This window comes from Pan paniscus, chromosome 10 (assembly GCF_029289425.2).
Source record: "Pan paniscus chromosome 10, NHGRI_mPanPan1-v2.0_pri, whole genome shotgun sequence".
Classification (NCBI taxonomy): Eukaryota; Metazoa; Chordata; class Mammalia; order Primates; family Hominidae; genus Pan; species Pan paniscus.
Genome location: NC_073259.2, coordinates 124,010,897 through 124,031,339, shown reverse-complemented (window position 1 = coordinate 124,031,339; position 20,443 = coordinate 124,010,897). Strand labels below are relative to the sequence as shown.

General features: G+C 38.6%; 1 protein-coding gene across 3 annotated transcripts in view; it reads left to right on the top strand.

The window, feature by feature from the left end:
• Positions 1-15,456, top strand: part of MED13L (mediator complex subunit 13L) — a 319,479-nt gene extending 304,023 nt beyond the window's left edge. For all 3 annotated transcript variants that reach the window (XM_034934593.3, XM_034934592.3, XM_055096226.2), the window contains exons 26-31: positions 1,802-1,960; positions 3,271-3,447; positions 4,947-5,104; positions 7,793-7,954; positions 10,511-10,623; positions 12,633-15,456. In XM_034934593.3, the coding sequence (XP_034790484.1) occupies positions 1,802-1,960; positions 3,271-3,447; positions 4,947-5,104; positions 7,793-7,954; positions 10,511-10,623; positions 12,633-12,765 (902 nt within the window). In that variant the 3' untranslated portion in view covers positions 12,766-15,456. The remainder of the gene's footprint in view (positions 1-1,801; positions 1,961-3,270; positions 3,448-4,946; positions 5,105-7,792; positions 7,955-10,510; positions 10,624-12,632) is intronic.
• The last annotated feature ends 4,987 nt before the right edge of the window (positions 15,457-20,443 follow it).

Here is a 20,443-nt window from a genome sequence, read left to right as displayed (position 1 = left end):
AATTCACGTCAGGTATTTGTAGAATCCCTAAACAAAAATCACTGGTACAGATATAACTTGCACTGTAGGAATGCCTAAGTGTACCTCGCTTCCTACAATGCAGGTTAAATCTGGTATCAAATTTTCAGGGTTTAACAGCAGTTTATATAAATATTACATCATATGTATTAAGTAAATGTTTTCTTTGGCATTTACAAATTTTTTTAAGTAATAAGTTGTACTGTAGACTAATAGACCCTTTTCATTTTTTAAAGGAATATCATAATGAATCTTGTATCAAGAGCCTGGAGGTCTAATACATTAGGGGATTCATCATTTTATTTCTGTCAGAATTTTCTATCTTCCTCCCCAGTCTGCTTTTTTAGTCAATCTTATTTCTTAAAGGCTTTGAGCTATTCTTAACCCTTGGGGAAAGTTAGACTATAATAGGAAAGAAGAGGGAGGATAAAAATATAGAGTAATAGTCTAGTCACTTGGTATTTTGGAAAATTATTAAGGCCATCTCCTTCCTTTGTATGATTTTTGTAAGGGCACATTCTTCTTCCTTATCTCTTAGTGGAGAGGAATGTGTGACTGGAGGAGCCCATCAAAAGATTGAAAGAAAATGTATGTTCAGGAATAAAAACACGGGAAGAACCTAGTGTACAAGAAATCTGTTTACTAATCTACAGCTCCTTCCTTTGGGGAGCCAAGATCTGTGCCACATTGCATCTCCATGGGACAGTGTGTGACAGGAGCCTTAGGTTTCAGAGTCAGCTTTGTGAATTTCTGTTTCTTATCTCCAGAGTCTTTATGATGAAATACACACTGCCTTTTCTTTCGTACTTGGTTTGAAATATGAAGCTCACATCTGTGATTTCCCATAGTTTTAAAACAAACATTCTTCATGTTCCTGGCCACTTTTATTTCAGCCACTTCAGTTTGGGGTTCATTGGGAATATGGAAACAGTTTTCCATTCACTTGCTCTTTAAGGGGAGAAATGGCAGCTTATTTGGGGGAAAAAAAGTGTGGAGGTAGAGCAGCCTGCACTGGTGTGGCATTTTATGAGCAAGATGGGATCCGAAAGCAGGGGTGATGCATAGGAATGGCGCATAGTTCGTGTGTGTAAGGGAGGTCAGAAGAGGGGACCAAGTGCTTTCCACTTCTCAGAGTAACATAATCCTCCACAGTGCTCCAGTTAGGTATAATGCTTTTGTTTGGAGGCAATAAACATTAGAAAGGAAATTTATGCCAACTTTTCATTCTCCACTATTAGTATGGCATCATTTGGAGCACTTCACTCACACTCGTTGTGAGCTCTTTTGGGTGTTCTAAGAACTATTTCTCTTCATTTCTGCTGCTGTTTGACTTTCATGGAAATAACTAACCTACAACAATAAACAAAACTCAGGTTTACCTCCACCTGCCAGTGCTCTCCTCCAGAGCAGAGTACTGAAAGAATCGGACCTTGAGAAGGAGGAGAAAGGATAGGGCAGCTAACACTGCTGTCATCATGGAAAAGCACTCTAAGTGCCTAAATCTGGTCTAGGTAGATTAGACTGGATTAGTGCTGGACTCTCAAAGGTCATTTCAGACATGACTTCAGCCACAGAATAGTAGGCCTTTGTTCCTTTGTTAGTGAAGTGTAATAGAAGTCGAGTAACATTCTCTATAGCAAGGAGGGGAACATATGTAAAGCCATAATTCCCTTTAGGGCCCAACCTTGGAAATTCAATTACCGGGCAGAACTGCTAAAAAGCTCAAATCTCCCATCAGTATGAATTTCTAAAGACTGTGTATGACTGCGATATTTGATTTCAGATTGGAGTATCCTCCTTGGAGAATGTTCACTACAGACAATCAGCAAAAAGCTCAAGGATGTGTGCCGGATGTGTGGAATCTCTGCCGCAGACTCTCCTTCTATCCTTAGTGCCTGCCTGGTTGCCATGGAGCCCCAGGGGTCCTTTGTAGTGATGCCAGGTAAATTTCTTCTTGTCATTGTCATTAATTACATATCACATCAATTCAGTCCACTCAAACTTAAGTCCACAGACAAGTGTAGAATTGTCTTCATTATATTTCTATAAGGGAAGATTGTATTTGGGGCTTAAAGATGGAAAACATTCGATCCGTTCCATGCGGAGTGGTTTGTGATTTTATCATGTTTGTTGACCATAGCTCGGGGGAGAGACTAAGTTCTGAATATCATTGAGATCTCATAGAGTCATGGCTAATGACTGTTACCTGACCCCAGTTTGTTGTTAGTATATGAAGATCACCCTCCAAAGAACTACTAAAGTAGACACCAGAATGATGCATATTTGAATATCCTTTTGAAGACATGCATTTGGCAGAATCTCTCAGCATCCTCGAAGGGAAATTTCTATAGTCTCTCTGATATTGTTGAAGATGAATGGGAAGGCAAACAAGGATAAAGCAGTTAGCACAGTACCTGGTACACAGTAAGCTCTCAATAGATGTAGGTGTCATTTGTGGATGGCCAAAACATGTGGCCACAGAATTTCTTAAGAATCTGGCTGGTTTTTGAAAACCAGCAACTAAGCGATTTTATACTTTTATAACCTATCTTTACCATCCAGATATTTCTTGAATCAAATGGGGGACCTTCCCCACTTATTCCTTATAAAAGTCAACAGTATTGTGGTGTGAGAATGGGGTTACTTGTCATCAATCCAGTGAGAGACAGATGTCCTCTTATAGACTATAGGTTACCTCTGTTGCTGCTACCACTTGGGCAGTTACGTAACTTCTTTGTGCTTTTGTCCTCATCTATAAATGGGGATCATAGTTCCTACCTTCAGATGCTGTGATGATCAAATGCGATGACTTGAATGTAGAGTTTAGCACAAATGCTGGCATGTAGTAAGCATTCATTAAGTTTTATAACATGTATTGATTTTATGGTACTATCTCTATAGGATTGTTAACCATTTAGAACAGTACTTTATAAATTGTGGACAACCAGAGGAGGAAAGAAAGTAGGGTGTTTATTTTTAGAAATACTTCTTACGTAGGTAATTAAAACATTTAGCGGACTTGGTCCAATTTTATCTTAACCTTTTCAGTATGAAATGAAACTTGGGTTATTATAGACAGCTATGTGCTCTGAGTCAGTTTCTTTGAAGATATTTAAACAATTGGACTCAATTTTGAATGTGTATTTATCATGGCATTTTCATCAGACTCATACCACTCCAGATCAGGCCCTCTGAAAACCTCATTTCTGGGGTTGTTCATTGATTGATATAATTCTATTTTTTTCTTTAAAGATGCTGTCACAATGGGCTCTGTTTTTGGCCGAAGTACTGCACTGAACATGCAGTCATCTCAGCTCAACACCCCTCAAGATGCTTCTTGTACACACATCTTGGTGTTCCCAACATCATCAACCATCCAGGTGGCTCCAGCCAACTACCCCAATGAAGATGGGTTTAGCCCCAACAATGGTGAGTAGAAGACCTGTATGGATAGTGCTCACCTTCATGCAGGGCAGAGCCGGAGTATGGAATCATTGGGCTGCCGCATGGCTTTTCTGTGTTGTAATAAACAACCCAGGAACTATAAAGAGGGGATAGAAGGTTTGAGAATCTATTTGGTCTTAAAGCTTTGATTTATCTGCACAATTAGCAAGACCAAATAAATATTTTCCTTGTTTGGGCAATTAATTTTCTTCCATTTTTCATTAAAGGCAAAAAATAATACCTGCGTGGCACTGTTCTGTACTTAGGTGCCACTCTTTCAATAAATATTTGCTGATGTGATTTGAAATGTATGAAGTACTAAGCAATATGAAGAGAGCACCTTCCTTTAGCTAGTCTATGGCAATCTAATTTGCTATAGAGAAACCCTTATTTGATTATTCTTAATGGAAATTTTTGAATATCTGTTAAGGTATTTGTTTAAAAAGATGATTATTTATAAACTATAAAACACTCAACACAGTATCCATTTGCATTGTTTTTGAAGAAATTATAACACCTACCAGTGTTTATTTATGGTAAATGGGATGAGGAAAAGGATACCAAATTTTATATCTGGTATGATTACAATAGAATAACAAATATATGAGAAAATAAAAGAATCATAGAAAAAAATGATCATGGTGATTGGGTTCTAGGTGATGGTTTTCACTTTTTATACTTTTCTTTACAAATTTTCTGCCGTGAGTGTACCTTACTTTTATAATGTCGGGGAGGATTTCTTAATGAAAATGCTGGACCAGGCATGGTGGCTTATGCCTGTAATCCTAGCACTTTGGGAGGCCGAGGCAGGCGGATCCCTTGAGGTCAGGAATTTGAGACTAGCCTGGCCAACATGGTGAAACCCCATCTCTATGAAAAATACAAAAATTAGCCAGAAATCACTTGAACCCAGGAGGCAGAGGTTGCAGTGAGCCGAGATCGTGCCACTGCACTCCAGCCTGGGCAACAGAGGGAGACTCCATCTCAAAAAAAAAAAAAAAAGAGAGAAAACATTGTGCTTTGATTTGCTTTTGGAATAGGTCTCCATTTTCAGGGCAAGTTCACACTCATTAACATGCATTCATTCAGCCTCTGGTGTTTTAGATGCTAAGTGGATACATAGATGGAGTCTACTGTGTTTTTGAATGGTGTCAATTTTAATGATTAAATTGTTGCTTTAGCTCTTTTACCATACTTTTATGTGTCTTTGGAGGCTATGCAGAGTGTAGGTTTTTATGTTATATTCTTTATGGCATTCTGTTAATACTGTACATAAGGAGATCATTGGAGAGAGTACAGAATGAAAGAATAATTTGTAATAGCTTGCACTCAGTAGGTCCTAACTGAATCTAAGTTATTAACAGTGTGTGTCCATAATAGCCATATGCCAACAAAACATGACATAGGTTAAGTTGGATTATTATGATATTGATATATGGACTATCTTTTTAATTTTTGTGCTTTTTTTCCCCCCTTCCCTCTAGATGATATGTTTGTTGACCTTCCATTCCCAGATGATATGGACAATGATATTGGCATATTAATGACTGGGAACCTCCATTCCTCTCCCAACTCTTCCCCAGTACCCTCCCCAGGCTCTCCTTCTGGAATTGGTGTGGGCTCTCACTTCCAGCATAGTCGGGTAAGGATGATTTGGAGTACGTTGTTTAAGACAACCATAGCCTTCAGGAAGATAATCCACTGGACATCTGATCATCTTGTTCCTACTTGCACAGTTCTTGATGGTCTGGGTCCTTGGTACAAGAGAAATAAGTGTGGGAAACTAACTATGGTTCCATTTTGAATAGAAGGCAGGAATTTGAAATAAATGTGTTATTATTTCTGATGAATAAGTTTTATCAGAAGAATAGTCCTATTACAGATGCAAGGGTTTTTATGCATTGTTTTCTTAGCAAAAATTAGTTCTAGTTGCTTGCTGCTTCCCAGTTTTTTAATGGTTTTATTTTTTGCCAAAATAGTGGCTTTTAAGAGATTAGTACAACAACCGTACTTACTCAACATGCAGAGTAATTGTGCTGATTGAAGAACACGTTGGTGATGGCTTGTTCTGAAAGGAGCCTGCCGTGTTCTTTGCGTGTCCTGGCTTAGTCATTTTGCAGCCTTCTTCTTTCTAGCCAACCTGCAGGAATGGCAAGAGCCGCCAGGAGATTGATTTTACAGATGTGTCCAGGTTAACGCCAGAGTATTAAGGAAAAAACCAGAGCTTACAACTGGTTTCATCTTTAAATATCTCAGGGATATTGGAGGTGGATGAACAACAGAAGATTTAAGAGTTAGAGGGTTCTGCCACAGCTTGTGGTAACTTTGCTTCAGTTAGATGATTCCTGCTGCATCACTGTATTGTACTGTTTATTTAAAATGTTATGAGACTGGGGAGTTAAGACTTTGAAAAATAGCTATGTCTGGTATCTTAGACTGAACAAGCATAAGCAGCCTGCTCACACTCATTTATTTAGACACAAAGATGGACATAAAGGACTTCAGTTTTCATCGGGGGCGGGGGGGGACTTTTATTCCCAGCACTGAATTTATTAGATGATGGAGAGAAAAAAGGTTTATAGCTTAGATTAGTCACAGAGCAGGTAAGACCAGAGGAGGGCATCTCAGATTGTTCCCATGTTATACCTGCCCCTATTACCCTCTTCTGGAAGGAAGGAGTTTTAAGGGTCTTTGTTTCCTTTGCAGTACTTACCAGTTAATGGTAATTTGTTCATGGGAAATGGTTGTGATAGGAACGAAAAACACAAATGTTACATTGTCTATTTTTTTAAAGTTGGGTTTAATTTGAATTCTGGAGGCAAGTAGCATAGCAGCTAAGAATGCATGCCCCACAGTCTGTTAAAGACAACTCTGAATTGCAGCTCTGGGCCTACGGGCTTTGTGACCTTGGACAAGCTAACTTCACCTCTCTTAGCCTGAGTTACCTTATCTGTGAAATGGAATAATAGCAACTACCTCCCAGTACCTGTTTTTGTAATTCAGTTTATGCATTAACAAAGAATTGGTTATTGAAGTGTAATGTTAGTTGTGTAAGAAACAGAGATATCCTGTATTTCTCCCTTTTTTGGAGCCTTAAGCACTAAAGTCTTTAATTCAATGCCATGATTTAGACAGTGCTGTTCTGAAGCTAGCCAGGTGGCCTTTTTCAATCCTGAGCACCTGCAGCCAGGTGACCTCCAAGAGGCTTTCAGCATTTCCTTTTTCTGAACCATTAAACATTCTTTGATATCCAGTTAAGACATTACAGCAGGGAAAAGAATGCGTTCAAAGTGGCAGCAAATTTTTTATTTTTTTAACCAACTCAGAATTGATACAGTTTGATGCAGTAGCTGCAGATTATTTTTTCCTTCCAAACAGAAGGCTTTTTTTTTTTTTTTTTTTTTGAGACGGAGTCTCACTCTGTTGCTCAAGCTAGAGTGCAGTGGCATGATCTTGGCTCACTGCAACCTTTGCCTCCTGGGTTCAAGGGATTCTCCTGCCTCAGCCTCCTGAGTAGCTGGGATTACAGGCGTGCACTACTGTGCCTGGCTAATTTTTGTATTTTTAGTAGAGTGGGGTTTCACCATGTTCGCTAGGCAGGTCTTGAAATTCTGACCTCAAGTGATCTGTCCGCCTCAGCCTCACAAAGTGCTGGGATTACAGGTGTGAGCCACCGCACCCAGCATAAACAGAGACTTTTAAAAACAAATGCATTACTTATTGCTTGCATGAAAGGTACATTTTCAATTGTTGAAGCTAGCTAAAAGAATTAAAGATAAGAAAAGTGTCAGCTGCAGCAAAACATAGCCTCTTCCAGGAGTCTCTTATTAAGGGGAATGCTGCAAATGAAAACATGGCTTCTCTGTGAGCAGATCTTGCACTACTGGCAGCTCAGGACCTTTTGTGCTGTGCACATACTGGTGTCACATTGTCCTGGTCAGGCTGGTGCGCTTGTGTGTCTTTGGCTGGTTGCTGGTGAAAGAGCACCTGCGTGTGGTAGAGCCTTCTGCTGTCAGAGATTGTAATCTTTCCATTTTAGTTTGTTACATCATAATGCCATGAAATAGATCTTACATCCCATAGAAAAGAAACCCAAGCAAATAAATCTGTACTTACTTGACTGAGGCTGTCAGTTTTGCTGGTATCTTCTCTATGTGTGCAGCAAAGACGATGCCGGCCCTGCTTACCTTTCTCAATCACCTGTTGTTTTCTGTGAGATGCTGCCACAAAGGGGATCACTCACTGCAGTGTGCAGAGTGAACTGAAGAAAGTTCATTTTTCAAGCTTTAAGATAAATGCTGATCATGTTTTTGGGATTTTTGTTTTTCAGAGCCAGGGTGAGCGTCTTCTTTCTAGAGAAGCACCAGAGGAGCTAAAGCAGCAGCCCCTGGCCCTTGGGTATTTTGTATCAACTGCCAAAGCTGAGAATCTTCCCCAGTGGTTTTGGTCATCATGTCCCCAGGCTCAAAACCAGTGCCCTCTCTTCCTAAAGGTTGGTTTGGTGTCATATTAGAAGTTTGCAAGGAATGAGTGATTTATGCTTAAATTTAATTTTGGTTAGAAATTTCAGTTTTAGTCACCATAATCTTATTCTGTTCCTTTTTTCTCTTGTATCTACTTACACTCTGAGGAAATTTTAATTACAGTTGTAGGTGGAGAGTAGAATTTAGGAGGACCCAAAACCATGTCACAAAGAAATGAATCACTGTTGCCCAAGGAGGAAACAGTGGGGCCCAGAGGGTAAATCTAGGATGGATGCATGGGGTTCAATGTGATGGTCTTTCTCCAAGTCTATATTGCATCACTATCAGTAAAGTTAAGCCTGTGTCGAAGGTATAATGACCAGCCATCCTCTTCCTCCCCTGCCAGGGACTCTTCGCATTCTTCATTAGAGAAGAGTAAGAGTCAGCTAAAAACATCGCACATTTACACTTGCTCCTTCCTTTATATTTCTTGGAACCTTTTAATCCCAATTTCAAGGGTTCAAAACAAAAGATCCCCTACTTGCAGTTTATGTTAAAAACAACAATACCTAGAATGAAATCCATCTCTTGCCCACAGATTGGCAAAAATACAAAGATTTGGCAACATACTGTGTTGGCCAGATGTGGGGAGCAGGCCCTGGTGTTGGTGGGATTGCTGAATGATATAGCCCTACACACTTCCCTTTCAGGGCAGCAATCCCACCTTTAAGGAATAGCCCAAAGGTTCTTTGCCAAAACAGAAAATGACATATGTCCAAGACTAGAAAGAACCTAATCGTCATCAGTGAGGGACTGATTGAATCAACTGTGGTGCATCCAGACAGTGAAATATTAATCATCTACAACAAAATGGAGACTATTTCTATGTAATCATTCTGTGGAGTAGAGATTACCATGGAGTAATCTATAAGATATGCATATTCACACACATATACACATACACACATAGCTGTGTATATTTTCAGAAAGAAACGATGGAAATTAAACCAAAAACTTATTAGACAGTGAGGCAATGTTCTTTTCCTAATGACTTTAACATACTATTATAAAATCAAAGAAGGTTTATAAAAATGCATGTGTTCTTTATTTTGAATTAGAATTATCGATATGAGCATAGATTTATTTTTCCTCTGTAAAAAAGTATACACATTTTTTTAGCTCTGTCTGCTGAAAAAGCTTAGCAGCAATAAACACCTCTGTTGCCACGAATGTGGTTCCTGCACACCGTTGTCACTTAAAGGAACTGTGGTTCTTTGAAGAGATGACTGATTCCAGATATGAAGCAGGAAGTATTCACAATGAACCTGAGGCATCTTGTCACACCTAAAAGGAAGAAAGTTACCAAAGATTATTATGGTCCAGCAGGGCCTCAGGAGCCATCTTAGGGGGCAGCTCTGTTGTCCAGGGATAGGATGGGACAGTGTGATCATTAAAAAAAATGATGACAGTGATAGAATGAAACAAATCCTTGGTTCATAATTGTGTTGGAAAACAAAAAATCAGTCATCATTTGTTGCTAGAGCATCAACTCAGTCTGAAAAATACAAAAATAAAGAGAAAGAAGCATTTATATATTTCCTCTCCTTTCCATGTAAAGTAATACCAAAACCATTAGGTGAAAAGTTGACGAGGAACTTTATGATGAATGTAGTGTGCTGGTATCACCTGAACCCAGTGATGAATCATGTGACTTCAAGTGGGACAGTAGACATTTCATGCCTTTAATCATTTGTCATGTACAGATCATGTTGGCTCATGATTTTAGTAAACCAAATATAAAAAGACATTTTTGAGATAATGGAGCATTATCTTCCTCATTATCCTACAGATGGGGTGATAATATTAAGGAATCATTGTTAATTTTTCTGTGATAATTACTGTTATGTTTAAAGGTCTTTATGTGAGATATCTACTGACTTTTTACAAGCAAAATAATACAATATTTGTTTTTTTGTGGGGAGGGTTTTTTGGGGGTTGGTTTGTTTCTTTTTTTTGGAGACAGAGTCTTGCTCTGTTGCCCAGGCTGGAGCACAGTGGTGCGATCACAGCTCACTGCATCCTCATCCTCCCAGGCTCAAGCAATCTTCCAGCTTCAGCCTTCTGAGTAGCTGGGACTACAGGCACACACCACCATGCCCAGCTATTTTTTTTTAATGTTGTATAGAGATGGTAATATTTGTGTTTAATTCAGAAAAAGAAAATGAAAACAGAAAAGTGGTGAATATTGATAATTGTTGCATCTTGGCGATATCAATTCATGGGACCTTATTATATATTATAGTATTTTTGTGTGTGCTAGACTATTTCCATTGAAGAAACAAAATGTAGTAGACAAAAAAAAAAAGCCCAAAAAGTTTGCTTTTTTTGTTTTTTTCCAACTCTAGGATAAGAAGTTATTTGGGATTACCTTGGGGGTTACTGAGCAGGTTAAAATTTATAGACTCACAGAAACCCTGACTTCTACGGACTTTTGGGAGCATCTGCTTCTGGCAGACATGGCCTCCCTCACTTCTGCACTGTGATTGTCTAGACCAGAGAGGTAACTCTCTTTGTTTTTTCACCAGGCTTCGCTGCATCACCACATTTCAGTAGCACAGACAGACGAACTTCTGCCTGCCAGGAATTCTCAGCGGGTTCCACACCCTCTTGACTCCAAAACCACGTCTGATGTTTTAAGGTAGATACCAACCTAGGCATCATAGCAGTGCAATTTGAAACAATATTCCTTTACTGTTGTCTTTCCAAGGTGTTTTAATCTAAGTGTGGTATTCATAGAAAAGAAGCTGCCGTTTGTGCAGTGATACAGTATCTGATGAGTCAGTGAGAGCTGCAGTCCCTCATAGCTGCATGGGACAGGCGGTGTAATACATTGGATTCAGTTAGGCAGTGATAGGCATTTATAGTTGCCTTTGCTTCCTGTTCAGAGCAGGCACTTCATGGTGATGAAGAGAGGTCAGATCTCGGGGGTGGATAGTTAGAAGACAGTGTCTGGAACTCTTAAAGCACCTCACATTGAAAACACTTTTTATGCTTCCTGAGATAGATTATGTATTTTTGTTTATTCGAGATGGAGTCTCACTCTGTCACCCAGGCTGGAGTGCAGAGGCATGATCTCAGCTCACTGCAAACTCCCGCCTCCTGGGTTCATGCCATTCTCCTGCCTCAGCCTCCCAAGTAGCTGGGACTACAGGCACCCGCCAGAATGCCCGGCTAATTTTTTGTATTTTTAGTAGAGACGGGGTTTCACCGTGTTAGCCAGGATGATCTCGATCTGACCTCATGATCTGCCTGCCTCAGCCTCCCAAAGTGCTGGGATTACAGGCATGAGCCACCGATTATGTGTTTTTTTAAAAATGGACTAGAACATAAATGACATAGTTGAGAAATGCATTCCAGAAGTGTGTATTAATCAAGCCACAGGCATTCTTCATCTACCTTGAGAAAATATACAGGCCTTTTCTAATGTTTTCTAACTCTTAAATGGTTAGGAAATGATAGGAAACTATACATTATAGATTAATGTATAATTATAGTTATGGATAAAAATAAAGAACCTGATCAACATAAATTTGGCTTCCAGGCCCCCTAGAGCAGGGGTCCCCAACCCCCGTCCATGCCTTGTTAGGAACCAGGCCCCACAGCATGCGGTAAGTAGCAGGCGAGCGAGCATTACAGCCTGTGCTCCGCCTCCTGTCAGGCAATGACATTAGATTCTCATAGGGGCACAAACCCTATTGTGAACCGCACATGCAAGGGATCTAGGTTGTGTACTCTTTATGAGACTCCTAATGATTTAAGGTGGAACAGTTTCATCCTGAAACCATCCCCCACCACGTGGAAAAATTGTCTTCCACGAAACTGGTCCCTGGTGCCAAAAAAGGTTGGAGACTGCTGCCCTAGGGGAACACTGTCCAATAGAAATACAATGTGAACCTCAAATCTAATTAAAATTTTTCTGTTAGCCACATTAAAATAGTAAAAAGAAACTGGTTAATTTTAGTAATATATTTTATTTAACTCAATATACTCAAAATGTTATTTCAACATGTAACAATATAAAAATATTCATGAAATATTTTACATACTTTTCTTTTTTTCTTTTTCTTTTTCTTTTTTTTTGGAGACGGAGTCCTGCTCTGTCACCCAGGCTGGAGTGCAGTGGCATGATCTCACTGCAACCTCCTCCCACAGGTTCAAGCAATTCTCCTGCCTCAGCCTCCCAAGTAGCTGGGATTACAGGCATGCACCACCACGCCTGACTAATTTTTGTATTTTTAATAGAGATGGGGTTTCACCATGTTGGCCACCTGGTCTTGAACTCCTGACCTCAGGTGATCCACCCCCACCTCGACCTCCCAAAGTTGCTGGGATTCCAGGCATGAGCCACTGCACCTGGGCCCTAAGTGTTTGGGCTCCAGTGCCTACTTTACCTGCAGTCCACGCAAGTTCCTACTGGCCTCACTGGCAGAGCTCAATGGCCATGTGTGGCTGCTGGCTACTGTACTGGATAGTCCATATCTAGAAGGAAGGAGGAACATGAGACAAAGGATGAGGGAAAGAGCCTGGGGCAAGTTAAGGAATGCCTTTGAGACCTCCTTCCTGCTAAGATCTGGAATGTATTAGAATCTGAGAACCAGCCTTCCCTCTTGAGGCTCACGCCCCTGCTCTGTGTGTTCTCTTTGGCAGGTTTGTTTTGGAGCAGTACAACGCTCTGTCCTGGCTCACGTGCAATCCGGCCACCCAGGACCGTACTTCCTGCCTTCCCGTCCACTTTGTGGTGCTCACTCAGTTGTACAATGCCATCATGAATATACTTTAATTGGAAAAGCACTTGTTCTCTCTGGCTCAGTTCCTTCTCCCTGCAACCTCAGTCCAAGGAACCTGCTACACTCTGCAAATAACCCACATCATTTTCTTCAGACCACTCTCCACAGTCCTGCACTGTGATTCCTTCTCAGCAGGCACATGTCAATTCTGCAGTGTTCATTACCAGAGTGACTCCTTGACACTTCTCTCATGGACCTGGAAACTTCCATAAGTGGTGACTTTCAGCCAGTGCGGTGGTGTGTGTAGCCCCAACCACTGGTCCCCAGGAAGTGGTGGTGGTTGATGGCTTTTCAGCGGGAAACAGAAGAGACAGTGTCCTTTTGCACAAGAGTCTGTGTTTTCAGCCTCTGTATACAATTGAGGGCAGTCTAGCCCTTTGGATGAAATCCTCTAGTTACTGGTGTATGGCCTGTGGGTTACCTGAACTCCATAATCTGGGACTGTTTAAAAATAAGAACCAGCTCAAGTACATGGTTTCATACTGGGGTTTCTGTCTCCCTAGTGCTCCCATCCAGATTGGCATGAGTGCTTTGGTTGACTTCAAACCTGTGTGTCAATGCAGAAGGTCTGGAGACAGCTTCATTTTGTTTATTTATTTTAATTTGTTTTGTCATATGGTTTTTGTGACTTTATTTTTTTAATTCACAAGGACCAGGTACAGTAGCTGAAACCCAATTCAGATCCACCATAGGATTCTTTGACTACATACCTCTGTCCTAGAAGCCGGAAAAGGAGTAAAAACACATTGGGGAGATCATGCCTAAAAGTAATATATTCAAAACCACCCAGCAGTAGGTTTTGTTAACAACAAACTGGATTTTAAAAGTTCTGCCATGTTAAGTGGCCAGCATTTCATGAAGGATAACATTTTTATACAGAAGGCAGTCAAGCTCAACTCAGAGCCATGGAGGCAAGTACCTTAATTAGTTTTATATAGTCACAATGGAAATATATTTTCTAGTGAATTCTTATCGGAAGCCAGGTCTCTCCTCTCATTAGATCAAAAGGGACTTATGTACATACAACAGTTGAAAGTGTTTGCTCATGAAATCAGTTATAAATATGGTGAATTTTTTCTGGACCATAGGAATATTATTTCAAAGAAATATTACAACTTAACCATTAAATTAGTACTTGAAGTTGAGCCTTTGTGGTGGGACTTTTTAAAAAAATGCCTTTTTAAAGCATTAATGGCTAATTGAAGTATTTTATGACTCCTCATTCCTGGCCCAGAGGGTTGTCTTTGAAACCCTGTTTCTAACCCTTGTGTTATGTGTTTCTGTCTGAGGACAGTGGGTGTGTACTGGCCTCCCGGGAGCCACTGTGACCAGGCCTTTGAGCTCTTGTCATCTGTGGAGAGAATCATGCAAATTTTAAAAGTTCTTCCAAGAGACTTCCATGTCCTGGTTATTAACAAAAAAGGAAAAATGTAATAATTGATATGATTTTGTAAAAGTATTTTTCTTGAAATAATCTAAAGTTTAAAACATTATATTAAAAAAAAAAGTTGTGTGGTGGGAATGTGAAAGCAGAGAAATAACTTGTAAATGGATAATTTTGTTCTCTGTACCACCAATTGAAGGGGGGGTTGACTTTCGCAATGTATAGGATAAAAAATCTGATATATCAAACCATTTGTATCTAATGTGTACAGTGTAAAATTGACTTTAAAAATATTGCAGTGCTATTTTTTCTTAATCAGAAAGGAAAATTCTCAAGGCCTTTTGAAGAGCATAAGAAGATGAAGATTGTAAACTTGTATAAAATTATCTTGGTGAGAAGACAAATTGTAAAGTAGATATTTGTAATCTTTTACCACTTTGGGGTTGCTTTTTTCCCGGAATTCATCAGAACTTTGAATTTTTTTTTTAAATGGGCTGTTTTTAATGCAGGGGCTTTTCTTCCCTAGAAACCCAATTCTAAGCAGAAAAAGAAAAAAAACACAAAAAATAAAAAACTCCTACAAAAAAACTTAAAAAAAAATGGCAGCAAAGGGTAGTTTTCATCTGGTGTCTTTTATTTAAGTTTTTTAAGTTAAGAAAAGCTGGTGACATATTTATACGTTTTTGTGCAAAAATAAATGAATGGCAATAGATTTTAAAAAATCTTATTATGTACTTCTGTGTGAAAAAGTCTGTATAATATTTCCCTTAAATATGCATTATTTTACTTGTGAGTTTTTTACTGAATTAATCTGAAATGTACAAGCCCTGGATTTGCTACAGAGTGAGAAGTTATTTTATTTTTTTTTATTTTTAATTTTGGAAATTCTGCAGAAATCAGAACTCTTACCATGGTTTGAACAAAAAAAGGGGAAATGGGGAGGGGAAAAGGGTGGGATTGTCCAGCATGCTTGTATGTATATTTCAGAACCTTTTTTAAATGTAAAAGCTGTACATTTCTGGGAAGTTCTGAATTTCTTTTGTTTCCTTTTTTCCTTCAAGCATTTTGCAGTGAGCTTCTTTTATATATAGCAAACAATTTGAAAGAATACAAAAAATATGTGAAGTTCATTTAAAAAAATAACTACAGTATAGCGCTGGTACAGTACACTAAAAGACTTTGATAAAAAGAAACAATAATAAAAGGCCTCCATTTTAAATGTCATTCATATATACCTTGTGGATGAGAGCTATATACTTTTACACACTTTTTTAGAGGAATAAATTATTGAATTACTGAAGCTTTGAGTGGCTTTTTTCCCTTCCTCTCCTGCCTTTGTATAAAATTATCTACACCTGTTGAGAGGTGCATGTATATGGATTGAATAGCCCTAGATTAGTAGCCAGGCCTCTACCTTCCAGTCAGTGCAATGGATGTAGAATTTTACCACCCTGATCACCCCCCTAACAGCTGTTCTGAAATGGTATTCTCATGCTCCAGGGCACAAGTACACTCCCCGATCAGTTTTTACATGCTAACACACACAACACCGAATCAACTGCTGTGAGTCGATGAGCTCTAATGGTGTCTCTCAGCTGTAAGATTGTGGTCAATTCTAGCACAAATGACAAGTCTGTATCTTATATTCCACCGCCTTTCTCTACACAGTCTCAGCCAGTTTCTTTATGATGTCTCTTAGAAATGACAGATACATCTCTCTCTGCTGTTTTCCTGATTCACAGGCTGGTGACGGGAGTTTGGCATCTGATACACCACACGCAAGTCCCTGTTGGCTGCACACCATCTACCATGCTGTTCCCTTCTTGGGTCCATCAGCTAGGAAAAGCCACATGTTCTAGCAGGAGTTGCGAGGGTATATTTCATATACTGCCCTTGCAAAATCTCTCATTAAAAACGGTTAAACCCCAGGACTTGGCAGAGCTTACAATAAACATTTGAATAATTGGAAAGGCCTTGCTTTTAATCTGCCTTCATCATTTTAGAAATATACGTTGTTCTGAACCTAACATCAGAATCCAGAGATAAAGCTATTGAGACAACACAACCTTCTGTTACTTCATCTGCAAATGAGGGATGAGGAGGATTGCATGAGAAATGCTTTGCAAACTAAAAGGCTTGTATCCATGTTACAGCTGCACTGTTGAAGAAAGACTGAGAAAAGTGAGGCCAACTTTTTGGTTAAAAAATAATAGTGATCTCATCCAGTTACTGCCTTACATATATAACTTTTATATAGTCCTGCAGCAGCTAAATAATCAGAACTAGGAGGTACTTTTACAAGCATTCAGTAGCTTCAGTGCTTAGCTCATACGTTGGGTGGTACTATATTCAACAATTAGTGTTGGCTTTATAGTAGGAATGTCATTTTCATAAGTGCCCCCACCTGTACCAATTCAGCAACCGCAGCTAAATCTCTTTGAGGTAGGATAAATGAATGCATTTAAATATCTTCCAAGTTAGATGTAGATAAGCCATCAGCCTTCAGCAGTTTGCATCACCCAGATTCTGCTCTTCACACCAGTTCATTCCCTCCAACCATGTGATTATGTAGTTTTTGGTTTTACTGTTCAGGAAGTCATGAGCAAAGGTATTTGTTACCAACGGGGCATCAAAGAACCACTAAAAATCTTTATAAAAGTACAGTTCGTCAATGAGTTTTTAAAAGCAGACCTCGTAAGACATACTGCAGAAGCATAAGCCACATATTGAAAACAGTCTTTGCCGCTTGTCATTTACAGTCAAGCCAGTATAAAAAGGAAATCGTGCTTTGGAATTCACCGCACGCCCAAATCCTATCAAGATGCAATTTTCACTTATTACCGTGTTATTTTGGTGTTAAACGATTCTCTTGTTTATATCCCCTTGACAAAAAAGGTCACTTTAGCAGTAATTATTTCATGTCATTAATACCTAATGAGACACCACTAGAAAATTCTGTTGTGCCAGGTAATTATAGAGGGTTGTAATGTTTGCCCTGGGCATCCTGCTCTGCCTGGAACCAGATTTACCAGTCTTCCTCCACTTTGCTTACAATTCCAGGGTCACGTTTAAAAAAGATTTTTTGACACTTAACTGCTTCTAGCTAGAACGCTAAATCATGAAGCAGGTAAGAAATAGAAGTTGATGAGAAAGTTTAATCTCCAGGAAGAAGGTTGGACATAACCAAAGTATTGATTTTTCTCTGTAAAGGCTATTTCCTCAATGAATTCAAGTTCCCAGGTGATGGGAAGACCCGAAGACAGACATTCCCGTTAGTCCCACTTTTTCTTTGTTTTCTTTCGAACAAGCAGGGAAGTGAGGAAAGCACAGGTTCAGTTTTAATAATCTGCTGACATGGCACTTGTCTGGGCTGTTACCCATATGGGTCAAACCACGTCTGTCCTGGAGTGTGCTCGAAATTCACCCAGTGCTCACAGCATGCAGACACGTTGAAATTGGCAGCATCTCTGAGCATTTCTGTGGCTCTTGCTGCCTAGTGTATACCTCTTTTGCCTTGCTGTTGGGTGAGGCATGTTTCAATCTACTTGTTTTATAAGACTAGACAATACTCAGTAAAATGGGCCACCCCAGAGCTTAGAACAGAAGCTCTGGGAAAAAAAAATATCTAATACGAGGAAGTATTCGTTGTGGGGGAATGTCAATTTAAATAATTTAACATGTAAAATAGTAATTGTCTTAATTTAGGCTATAACGTTTTTCAGTAAGCATTTTCATGTTAGCTTCTCTTAAATCTTAGTTTGTTCACTTAGAGGTCTTGATGTTCTTATTAATTTCGATACATTATTTACATATATAATTTCCTGTCTGCTTCCTTTGAAGTATGTGATTTTTTTTTTTTAATTGTAGAGGAGACACTGTTTCTGTAATTATACATACACCAGTGTTTTTTGTTGTTGCTATTTCTTGTATTACTGCAAAGCTTAGGAGGTTTTCTCTCTTAGGTCTAGGGGTCAAGATCACGTTTGCTTGACAAGATGAACCAATGAACTTCCCCGTCATTTTCCGTGAACCCAAAGAGTTTATCTTTCATGACACCAACTTTCTATTGGGCTGAGACTGGATAAAGGACTGAAGTAGGCACTCACGAAATGTTTGTCAAATACTGATACTGTTGAAAGAGTAGAATTAGTTGCACCTCAAAAATCTGAAATAATTTACCAGTAAATTCATCAGATCCTGATGCCTTTTGGGGAAGCGGTTTACAAAACAGGAATTTTTTTTTTTTTCATTTTTGGTTGATTTGGGGTTTCCATTTCTTTTGTCGATTTTGTTAATTTAGATTTTTACAGGAAAAAAAATGAGTTTTTCAAATGTATTACTTAATGCAATGGTGCAGAATACCCCCTTAATTTTGAAACTTTGGTGATGTATGCTCTTTTCCATTTCTAGCAATATTAATGCTTTTATTCCACCTCGATTGATTTTTCTAGCAGTTTGATTTTTTTTTTTTTAGTTTTTGTTTGATTTTTCCAAAGAAACAGCTCATGGACTTAACAATTCTGCTGTTTGTACCTTGGCTTTGTCTTCTTATTCTTTTTCCTAGTTTCCTTGAGAGTTATGTTTCATTTTGCTTGAATTTTAATTGCCTGCTTAGTTAATTTATTTTCACTTTTCATGATATAGGCATTATAGCCTGGGGGCTTCTGGATGTGTTGGCCCTCCTCAAATTATATGCAGAATTCTTCATGTGCATTTTTTTTTAGGGAGACAGTCTTTGTATCAGATTCTCAGAGATGTCAAACCCTAAAAGGGATAAAATTGCTTTTATCGTTTGAGATGTCAAACGCTAAAAGGGATGAAATCTGGCACTAGATTTAAGTTGATTACATCCTACAAGTCTTGATGCTTAATGTTTTCATTTTTATTTTTATACTCTTGGTTCTTCATTTCTTTTTTGATCCGTTTTTGTTAAGGAAAATTCTCTTAAAGTCTCTCACACTGTAATATTCTCCTATACTACAACATAATCTTGCATTCTCTGAAATCTTCAAAACAAGGTGTGTCCTATTTCATGGGCAGTGTTGCCTAATATAAATTGAATGTGAACCATACATGTAATTTAATATTTTCTAGAAGCCACATTTAAAAAGTAAAAATAAACAGGTGAAATTAATTTTAATATATTTTATTTAACCAAATATATCCAAATTCTTATTCCATTTCAACCTAAAATCAATATGAAAATTACCAGTGAACTATGTAGCATTCTTATTTTTGCAATAAGTCTTTGAAATCTGTATGTAGTTAACATTTACAGCACGTCTACATTTGGATGCTAAATTTTCAATAGTTGAGGAAAAATGTAGTTCTATCAAAAAAAAGGGATTTAGCAGAAAAAATGCACTGCTTCCGTTTTTAAATTAAATTTAAATTAATTAGACTTAATAAAATTAAAAGATTAGTTTCTCAGTCACACTCACCGTATTTCAAAGTGATCAACAGCCACATGGGGCTAGTGGTGATCCTATGGGCCAGTACAGCTGGGGTGTAAGATTTGGTAGCAACTAATTGTGTCTTGAGTATATTGTTTTTGTTTGTTTTCTACACCCCATTCGGACCTCAACCTCTGTCTCAGGCAGGCAGTAGGAGTTAAAATTTCCTGCTGGAAGTTTGGTCTTCCTTTGTACTTCCTTACTGGTGCATAAAGGTTTAATGATGTTTATGTATTATATAATTTATCTCTGTATAATCACCCTTTGTTCTGCATAATGCTCTTTGCTTTAAATTATCCTTTTAATACCGCCCCTCTTTCCTTTGATTAGAATTCCAGTGTTATATCTTTGGCCCACCATTTATTTTCAACCTTTGTCATTTTGTGTCAGGTGTACTTCATACAAGCTCTTGTATTTTATTTCTTAAGAGAACAATACTATTTTTATTTGAATAGGGTAATTTTTGCCTTTGCATTTCCTGTTCCATGTTATACTTTGACTTGTCAGCCAATTTTTATAAATACACATACAGATTTATTTGCTTCCTTTAACTCTTCAGTTTTGCCTTTTTTGTGTATGGACTCTGCCATTTGCCTTTATTTTTTTTTTTAACATGTTTTGGAAAGAAACCTCCGTTACCTAATTCCATTAGTGATGACCTTTACACAGCCCACAGACATCCACCATGCTCTTCTCATTCCGTAGATTCCATTCTAATAAAAACAGCACCTTGGATCCACCCGTTCCAACCCCGTTCTCATTCTCTCGGAATTTAATGGCTGTGAACTCAAACTGTGTGGGGTTCATTTCCTAGGCCACAGGGTAACACCTGCT